General features: G+C 35.1%; 1 protein-coding gene across 1 annotated transcript in view; it reads left to right on the top strand.

Annotated features, from left to right (window-relative positions):
* The first annotated feature begins 5,386 nt into the window (after nucleotides 1-5,386).
* The window catches only part of PRKD1 (protein kinase D1), a 59,768-nt gene continuing 54,372 nt past the window's right edge, over nucleotides 5,387-10,782 (top strand). Inside the window, exon 1 of the mRNA XM_010007713.1 lies at nucleotides 5,387-5,519. Coding sequence (XP_010006015.1) covers nucleotides 5,405-5,519 — 115 coding nt within the window. The 5' untranslated portion in view covers nucleotides 5,387-5,404. The remainder of the gene's footprint in view (nucleotides 5,520-10,782) is intronic.

The raw sequence follows: 10,782 nt of genomic DNA, 5'->3' as shown, positions 1-10,782 counted from the left end.
CAATAATGAATGGCATCTACATAGCAAGGCTGAACAACATCAACTGCTCTTACAGCAAAGCTAATACTTGTACATCTTTGGATAGTATCCATTTTATATTTTAATTAAAAAAAAAAAAAGAAGTGTATTGAATTACCTTGGATTTAGTAACCTAATGAAGAAAATATCTGGATGTATAATACAGAATTTTCCTTGTATGATAATGACAGTTTTGTTGAGAACAGTTATGCTAAATTTAGAATTTTTTTGAGTAATAAACAACTGTGGATAGCTATAAGAAAAATTTAACATTGTGGACAGGGAGAGTTGTACTTAATAAATAAGTAAATAATATAAAAATTAGTAATGCACATTTAGCCATTTATTTTGTACCCTTTTATTTGAGATAGTAAATCTTACAACATCATGATCATTAGGTCATATGCGATTATGTACTTTATCCTTCTTTCTCAACAAAGAAAGATCAGCAGTCAGATTTCTGACATTTGTTTGATTTGTTATGATAAAAACTCCTCTGGTGAGGAGTTGCCTTTACTAGGCAAAGAGTAAGTTGTTGGTGTTTTTTAAAATTCTTATACTTGGAAAGCTCTGCTTGTCCCTAGTCTTGTTCCTTGAATTATATTCCTTCCTGTATTTTAGATTTCCTTATCCTTAATGTTTCAAGCAAAGGAGAAAAAGATTATTCCTTTCATATTGGTACCAGGCTTTTATGTATTTGAAGACTGTAATAATTTATGTCTGGATCCCAGACAGGGACTGTGCATCTAGGCTAAAGAACCTTTGTTTTTATGGAGGATCTATCTAATATGGTGTATTTTCCTAGTGGTCTTGCACCTCTTTCATAAATTGATATTAAGTAGCAAAGTTGGAAATACAGGTTCAGAGAAGAGATATGCAAGGATTCACCTTGAACACTGAATATTATCTTCAATTGTAATTGCATGCCTCCTTATTTTTATTTTCTTTTGATTTTTTTTAAAGGGGCTTTTCCAGAACTTCACTGTCTATGGCAACCCAATTTTTTTACTTATCTTCATATGTGCTGAAGCTTTCATTCTTAGACTGAATACATTTTGTACTTTTAAGTGTCTTAGAAACATGCTGCACAGTATTTCTTCTCTTTCAGCTGGCCAATACCTCATGAATAACAAGAGAGTAGGAATATACTTACATTAATACAGAAATTTTGCTAAATTTCAAATCTGAAACCCAAAATGGTTTGTAAATGATAAAAATAATGTTAGAGAGCTGATCTTCCTCTTGATTAAAAAAAAAAGGGAGGGGGGAGGGAAGCTCACTTGAAATACACAACTGAAATGTGGCAGCTTAACAAGTTGTTACACTGTGCAGGTCAGTTATCCTGTTTCAGTTGTAAATTAATGCACCGTAGATTAAACCATACTGAAAGCAGTTTAAAAATATGCATTTTACCTCACACTTGGAGTAGATAAACAATGTGTATATGGACAGTTGTGATGTCTTAATGACTACTGATGCCTTGTTAAGCATCTAAAAATAGATCCTTTTTTTAAAACCCCATGCAAACAATTTTCCACTCTCTTGATTCTTGCAGAAATACTGAATTTCCTCATTATTGAAATTACCTGACCTGGTAATTCTGCTTTAAACAGCTATTATACCAAAGGCTTTTATTGTTGGTGGTTATTTAGATCCAATGCCATAATTTTTACCTAGCTTTGCTTTAGTTAGCTTTTAGGGAGCTTGACATTTTCTATTTTGTCCTGTATTTGACAAAAATAAATGCTACTTGTAGTACCGAGCAATGTGGCTGCTTTTTATTTACTTTTGTTTGTGCATCTCACCCTTATTGTTGACAGGAATAAGCGTAGCTGAGAGAATAGTTTTGTCACTGTTGCAACAGTTGATCCTTACACAATGTTTTATTTGAAGAATGGCCCCATCAAAATGGCTTTCTTGGCATGAGGGTAGTTTATCTGATTAAAACTAATTCAACCACCGATTATACTTTTTGTGTATAATTTATTAAAAAATGTTGTGATGGAATTTATTTTTCTCTAAAAAATATAATAAATGATAACTCAAAATACAAATATTTATATACGAATATATATGATACATGTAATATAGCGAATACTTTTAAAGGTAGAAAAAAGCTAATTTGAAAAGAGCAAATGGAAAGGGAATATAGAGAGACAACAAACAATTTTAATCATAATGAGTTTAGAGGGAAATGCCTGTACTATCTTTGAAATCCAGTGAAATGAGGAAATTCTTTCGGTGCCTGGAAAAGGTCGCTAGGGTCTGTTTTGAAAGATATTTTCAATTTTTCATGACTTCTGTAAAAGCAAGTTCTCACTCTTACACCGTGCCATCAGGCTTGTATTCTGTAGCAAGGTAGGAATCTGTTTAATTAAAATTATAATCGCAATGGGATTACTTTCTTACTCATGGTTCTAAATTTAAAACATTTATGAGAAGAGTGAATCTTCCCACTGCCAGCTCAAGTGCTGGAGTGAGGGCAGAAGAGCTTCTCTAGCCATGGAGCACCATGACTTGGGCATGCAAGCGGCTTCAGCAGGCTTTGAAGTTCAGCTCAGCGCTTCTTGGTCAGATGTGAAATGGCTCTGTAAAACACGTGGGTGTGTGTTAGTGCCTATGTCATCTGCTTTTCTATTACCTAGGCTTCAGTAGCACATCTGTGGATGAAAGGAATAATTGCAGTTCACATTTACATTTCTTCAAAGCTTTGATTCACTCCCACTTAATGAAAAGGAAATCTCTTTAAATCTAGAGTAACTATTTCACATCTAAGACGTTAATTTAATTAATTCTTGATCTATAAAAATATTGAATAATTTATTATTTTAATGAGATACCTTGAGAATTAAGGTCCTTCACCATTCTTTGATTTATTCTTGCAGTTTTAATCCTTAATATTTACTGCATAATAAGTACGTGATACGTGAAATATTCTGTCTTTGCATTTGGGATTGTGGAGAAAATGTCATCTAGGTAATGTTGTCTTAATGCAAGATTAAGAATATCTCATGCAAGATAATTTTTTTAGGGTTTGCAGTGTTTTTTAGAAATTACTCCCTTAGATGAAAATTACTGTTGTTATTATATTTAGGAGTTTCTTTCAGATATAATGAAACTTAAGTCTCTTCTGCCCCTTCTCCTTTAGTTAAAATTATAGAGGATATTAGTTTAACATTAAAATATAGCTATAGAGTAACAGAAAGACATAAAGATGCACAGGTTCACATTCTTTGGTTAGGGAAATTGGTTTTGTCTGTGTTCTCTTTACCTTCTTGGTAAACTTTTAAAATAACTTAGAGTTAATATGGTTCTTTAATAGGCACCTGATTTGGTAATTGAAGAAAAATTGAATGTTTTCTTATGTATAGGCACCAATAATAATGCTTGTGTGCAGTCAAGAATGGTTCCTGATTTCCCAGCAAAAGGCACTTTTCTAAGGAGAGTATGAATCAAGTAGAAGGTTCCTGCATCGTAGAATCGTCCAAATGTGGCAGTGTTTCATTGCTTCACTTGTTACTTTGTGAGAAAATGTGACTTTTGGCTGGCTAACAACTCTATTGGAAGTGTGGCCTATATGACAGTTGTATTTTAAATAAACAAAAAATTAGTATCCATCTTTACTAATTTTATTCCATCTGGTGTTGATTCTGTAAGTTTTAAATGTATTAACTTGGATCTTTTACAGAACTAGGTTGTGTTGATTGTTTTACAGAGGAATGTGAAAATGGAAAACACCATTTTGGTCATCTTATCAAGAATAAAACCATGCCTACCAATTTTAGAAGGCAACTGACCAAACTTTTAGAGAGCAAGTTTCCACGTAGAGGTGGTAATCATTAGTGAGAAACGTTTTAAAAATATGAATTGAACATGACATAGTAAGCCCTTTTCAGCTTTATCAGCAATTAGTAGATTGATAAAGGTGCTCAAGGAAATTGCCTTGAAGTAGGATCTCATATCATATAGATAAGTGATCTATCTAAAATTTTTAATGTGGGGCACAGTGCACATGAGCAAAATTATGCATCTTTAAACACCTATAGCAGAATTTTGCAGGTATTCTGTGAGAATGTTTTATGTTTCAGAGACTGGAAATTGCCTTATTTCATTATAAAACCTGTATGAAAAACCATATACAGCAACTGTTTTGTTTTTTTTTTCAGGTGGGTAATCTGCCTGATTAAGAATTAGCAGGGGGTAGGTACTTATGGTATAATCTGGAATAAAACAATAAACTTCAGAGATTTAGATGCATTTAATTTAAACAGACATCTGACCATTTTCTGTCTCTCTCTTCAGTGCATGTGTTAGAACTTTCAAAAAAGCTTAACTTTCTTGGAATGCTGGCATAAATTCCAAAGTTTCCAGTAATGAGTAAAGAATATACTGTTTTACAGTACTTTTTGTTGGGTTTCTTTGATTCTGCATTCTTTTAAAAGTGATTGTAACCTCAAAACCTGCAGGTTTATCTCTCAGGCCATGCTTATCATTGTGTTCATTTCACTGCATGTTGATAAAACTCCCACATAATACATGGAGTGTTCAGTAATGTAAATTTGAATTGAATCTTTTGTATCAGATAAAGGGTTTCCTGGCAATGCTATCAAAATAAAATCTTAGCTCTTTAAGCTGGGAATGTGAAAAAAATGAAATCCCGGTTTTGTGCTGCAGCAAAAGAGGTGGAAAAAAAGTTGCTTAGATAAAAATGTCAAGTTTAATTTGTAACCTCAGATTTTTTTTTATATCTGGTTTTAAAGCTTCAATCTCTTTGCATCAAAATAGATTATTAAGTTTGTAAATGTTGTTATATTTATCTAGTAATATAAGATACTGTACATCTAGTAACTTTAGTCTCAAGAAATTGATATTTCCTAATGAGCTTTATTTTGGGTCTTGCACCTTAGGCAGAGCTGAAAGATATTTCTTCCAGCCTCAAGACATCTTTTTTGGCACTAATCTGGGGTAAGGTCATAGAAGCATGGAGTAATATAGAATAGAAGGGACCTCCATAGATCTTCTAGTCTAAACACCTCCTCCAGGAGGGTCTGATTATATCACTTTGCCAAGGAACTTGTCTTTGAGAGGTTATCAGCGGTGGCTAAGGCTACTTACTTGCCTCTCATTTTCTAGTGAACACCTCATTGCTCACAGAGGAAGAAGGCAAATGATCTTTCTTGCTTGAGGGAAAAACCATTTTCAGAATATAGTGACAAATATTGTCATACATGAAAAAATACATATTATGTTTGGTACTAGTCTCAGGAATGGACCACTATGCCCTAAAAAATAATTACATGAATTGTATTTTACGTTTACGTATTTTACAGTGTAGTAAATTCTCATGGGTTTGTGTTTGCAGTTTCCTGAGTGTGGCTTCTATGGAATGTACGACAAAATTCTGCTCTTCCGCCATGACCCTACCTCTGAAAACATTCTCCAGTTGGTGAAATCAGCTGCAGATATTCAAGAAGGGGACCTAGTTGAAGTTGTCTTGTCAGGTAACTTAAAAAACAGTGAAAATTACTGTCATGCTTTTGCAACTGAAAAGATCCACAGTATTTCTATCCCAATTAGCATTCAAGAAAAAGGAGATTTTGTTTGTATGAACTTTCACCTATGTTGGGTCAAAATCTTTCTGAACGTAAGCCAGCTCAGGTGGCCAAGGTGTAGCCTAGATTGCCAAGATAGCCAATGGCATCCTGGCCTGCATCATAGTGTGACGAGTTGGACCAGGAACGTGATCCTGCCCCTCTACTCGGCCTTGGTGAGGCTGCACCTTGAGCAGTTTTGGGCACCACAGGATAGGAAAGACATGGAGGTGCTGGAGAGGATGCAGAGAAAGGCAACTAGGCTGATTAGGGGTCTAGAGAACAGGTCTTACTAGGGGAGGCTGAGGTAGCTGGGGTGTTCAGCTTGGAGGAGGCTGGGAGACCTCATTGCTCTCTACAACTACCTGAAGGGAGGTTGTGGTTAGTTGGGTGTTGGCCTCTTCTCCCTAGTGACTAACGATAGGCCAAGAGGAGATGGGGTCAAGTTGTGCCAAGGAAGGTTCAGATTAGATTTTAGGAAAAATTTCTTCACTGAATGAGTGGTGTGGCATTGGAACAGGCTGCCCAGGGCAGAGGTGGAGGCACCATCCTGGGAGAAGTTAAAAAAACAGGTAGACATGGGGCTTCAGGAGATGGTTTAGTGGTCATGGGGGTGTAGAGCTGACAGTTGGACTTGATGATCCTTAAGGTCTTTTCCAACCTTTATGATTCCATGATTCTGTGATTCTGTGATTGTATTTTTTAGGTGAAGTGTCTCTCCACAAAAGTGGTCAAGCGTAAGCAACTTTGCAATATTCAGTGGAAGGCTATTAAACCAGCCAAGTGTGAAAGTGTGAATGGTACTTATAGTTGGCCAGGATCTGTGTATTTCTTTTTACATTATCTTATTTGCAATAATTATTAATATAATTTGTTTCTTTCTGTCTCTGTTTTGTTTCTGTTTTGTTTTGTGTGTCCCCTTCTCCCCCCAGTATATTTAAGGCTACTTCTTGAAAATACAAGGGAGAAGTATGACTATCTGCTTGACCAACTACTGGTTCAGTGCTAAAAGCTGTTTCACATGTTAGTTTTAGGGTGCCTAATTTATGTAATCTTAACTTTAGCGATCACTCATGACCTCACTAAATTGAAGTGGCTTTTTTTACCTGCAATCTTAAGATTCTTTCAGCAAGTTATACTGATTTCTTAATTCCTTATGGTCCAAAGATGATGATTTTGTTTCCGTGTTTTTATTAAACAATTGAAGTAAGCGGTTCTCTCCTCTCTGCCAAAAGATTTGGAAATCTTCCTTGAGCCTTTCCTTCCTTAGCAATGAAAAGCCATTATCTAGTTCTTATGCAAGTAAATGTGTATTCTATATGACTAAAGGGCTGAAAGAGTATTCTTTTTAAAAGCACTTATTTTTAAACTAGCTTCAGATACAATAGATTTAAAACAGTACAGAGTGATTTAAAGAATTATGCCCTAAGTAATGATATTGCTGTCAAATAATCAAGTTCTCACAGTGTTCATCCAGTACATCGTTCATCCAGCCATTTTGATGGTGCATACCAGAAATGTACTTTCTGCAAAAGATGGCAAATTATTTTTAGATTATGGTATAGATTAGATTATTATTTAGAGTAAGTCTGTGTCTCTTTTAGACCAGGGGAGGCTAGAACTGAACACAGTACAAAACTAAACACAGTGCATCATACTCAGAAGTGGCCGTGCAGTGACACTGGTCAGGACTTGCACATGAACTGTCAACCCCGTGGGTTTTGGTATGCCCAGTTTGCTTAACTGTTCCTTAATCTGATTCTCCTCTGCTGAGGGTAAGTCTTCCTTGCTCCAGGCTTTTCCTCTGGTCTTACAGATTTGGGATTGCTGAAGGCTGGTCTTCAGTAAAGACTGAAGCAAAGGAAGTGTTGAGTACCTTGCCTTTTTCCCTATCCTTTGTCACTAGATTGCCTGTCCATTCAGCAGTGAGACCACATTTTCTCTTGTCTTACTTTACTTAATTAGTTAAGAAGGTGAAGCTTACTGTTCCTTTATATTTATTCAAATTGTATTCTCTCTTAATCTTCTGGAAATCATCATATCACAATATGGTTATTTGTAACACTTTTTAGATTACTAAACTTTATGCCTACCACTTACCCCAGTGATGCTTCAGGAATTTCAGAATATCACTATATAAATTCTTCTGCAAGTTATTAGAACTTTGCATAAAAATGGAATTTCTTGCACATGACCTGAATGGATGCCAGGGATTTTACATCAGGTAGCAGTTTGCAAATATTAGAAAGACCATTAAGATAGAATGGACTAAAGCAGTTATAAAACAATATTTAAATTGTTTAATTTTCTTGACTCAAAACTATTATGGTATTTCAGTATCAAATGAAGTAAGTATTTAATAGCAGATCTGTCAGTCTAAGAGAAAAGATTTTAATTTAAAATATATGCACCTAAAATACTGATAGTAGATGTAAGAAATTACTGCATCAGTATAAGCAATCAGAAAATGTTGTTTTCTCTTACTTCCTGACCTTTAGATCCTCAAGAAAAGCATAGTGCATTTTTGAATGCTCTTCTGTAAATCTAAATAGGTTTAATTTTCACTGTCTTTTCTGGCATGTAAGATTGTTAGGCAACACAAACAAAACACCCCCAAAAAATTGTAAGAGGAGTTCTATGATTTTGTTATTTCAAGAATGAATACATTAAAAGATTACCCAAATTTGAGCTTTGGAGGCAAACAGTTCTGTTGCTCATTACTTTACTAAGGTATTGGAAAAGAAAATGTCAAATGCTGCAACTCCTGTTTTAGACTAGTACATTTTTTTTGCAAATCTTCCTTTTTATTCTCCCAAAATGACAAGTGTTTTCTCCTGTTACTACTTTGATAATCCAAACATTTTATGGGGCGTAATGGAAAATCACTGCTTAAGTAAAAACATAATTTAATTCTTCATACCTCTTCATGCAATTTATCTTTGTAGATTCCACACACATAAAAGTCTTTCTGCTAGTACAGTTCCACTTACGAGGTTTTAAAGTGCTGTAGTTTATTGATGCAAGGTGCTTCATAGACCAATGGCTCTGATTTTTTAATAAAACACTGAAATCAACTTTTAAGAACAAAACAAAAAAACCCAAACCAAAACAATTGTTCCTAACCTAGCTATGGAAAGATATCTTATTATGAAACCTTGACAACAACATGAGGTTTGCCAGAGGAGGAGTAGAGACCACTTAGTCATCACTTGGTGATATCTCAATGAATTTAACAGTCAAAACCCAAGAAAGGGGGTGGGTCAGTTGTTTACACCTTTTCAGTTGTGCTGTCATGCCAGATTCCTCAGTGTGGTTTCCTGAAGCTGGAATTCCAGCCTTCATCAACTTGAGTCTGCTTTCAATCTCCCTCCTGTCCTACTGCAGGAGCTTCCTGTGAAGAGTAATTGCTAAGACACGTTTTCTGTATTGACATGGTGTAATATCAGCTCCTAAACACCACAGCAAAAGTAAGTAAAAAATCAGCCACGCAGTGGCTGTGCTAATATTACAGAATTAGGAATAGTTTCCTCCCCCAGTTGCACATGAACTTTACATTGCAGAAATTGCTGGATTTATTTAGACTCATCTGCTAACAGTTTAGTGTTTTTTGCTAGACAACACTGTGCTCAGGAGACTTTTTTTCTCTCTAAATGCAAAGAACAGCAAATGAAACTTGTAATATGTCAGGGCCTGACTGCTAATAACATTATTGCTAATGAAAACCTTGAGACAGTTGTCTCAAGTTATACATAAAATACATTCCCTCCGTAAACAATCAAAAGCATCAGTGTCCTCCCACAGATTAGATGAGTAGCAATTTATTTTTGCAAGGTTAAAGTTGCTGTGTCATGGAGGGAAGGAAAGTATGCTCAGTTCCACAAAAATGGAGAAGAGAAAAAACTATATAAATAGTCCATAATGTTTGGAGAAATAGTCAAAATAATTCAGGCAGTGTTTTTATTAAAATAGGTTCAGACATAGTTTCAAATTATTATAGATTTTGGAAATAGTGCTGAAGATGGATAATCTCTCCATTTTAATTAAAAAAAAAACCCAAACCTTTATAAAGGGCCATAAGAATTATTTTTTTTGTGTTACTTAATAACGTGGATAAGCCTTGAAAATTTATTTTGAAGGGAGGAAAAACCCCTCTAAAAACAGGAGAAATTGGCCTTCAGCAGTACAATGGATGATATTGAGTGCTTGAGCAGTGGAAAGACAAAAGCAATGCAATGTATGTTCAGATGTTTATGTTCAGCTGCTTGAAGTGTTTAATTTCTAGCCTACATTATAAATATTGAAACAGAATATACATTCTGAAGTTCTGTAAATTCAAGCTATATTATGGCAGTTATTTTTTAATAGCATATGTGAAAGAGGCAGTAGAGCAAGGTGTCACTGCTACAGCTTTGCTGCAGAAAACTGTGCTGTGGGCAAACATCCCCTGAGGCACTGATACCTGATGTCAAATGCTATACTGATCCACTGCATTCATTTTTTATTGCACATGTCAATATTGGTCAGGGTAGAGAAAGGTGAACAGTCCTAGTACTATGGAGTTATGCAATCATTTCATATCCCAATGCTATGCATTTTCTAATTTTCATTGTTCTTTACTTAATTACCAGGTCCTTCATAAAGGCTGGACAACCTGTGATTATTTTTTTTTTCTTACTGTACTTACATTCTTGGCTGTTTAAGGATAGTAATAATTATTATAATCTTCTGCTTTAGAGCTTATATTGCAGGTTCTTGAAATATATGAATATTTATCTAGAAAAATGTATAGTTGAGAGGAGTTGCTTATTGTATCTGTAGCACTTTGCTCCTTTTTATGGAAGAAAATTGAACCTGTGGATATCATACAATGTAACCAAAACAGCTTGTGGAAGATCTTGAAGTTCCTGGTGAAACAAAAGAAATTTCAGCTGCTCACAATGCAGCACCTGATACACTTTTATATTCATAACGAACGTTATGTTTTGCATTTTGCATTGATGCAGTAGGATTTTAATGGAGTGGAAGAGTTGTGTAACTCACTGAACAAATGTTGTGTGTCGATCTGCTGACTGGTACAGGGGAGATAAGCACAGGAGATTGCAGTCAGCCAGAGGAATTGTTGTTCAGTGCCAATATAGATTCTGGCATTTTGGAAGTGAAAGGTCAGGCATTT

This window comes from Chaetura pelagica, unplaced genomic scaffold (genome assembly GCF_000747805.2).
Source record: "Chaetura pelagica isolate M959 unplaced genomic scaffold, ChaPel_1.0 scaffold70, whole genome shotgun sequence".
NCBI classification, from domain to species: domain Eukaryota; kingdom Metazoa; phylum Chordata; class Aves; order Apodiformes; family Apodidae; genus Chaetura; species Chaetura pelagica.
The sequence above is the reverse complement of the archived record's forward strand: the minus strand, read 5'-3'. Positions and strand labels throughout refer to the sequence as shown.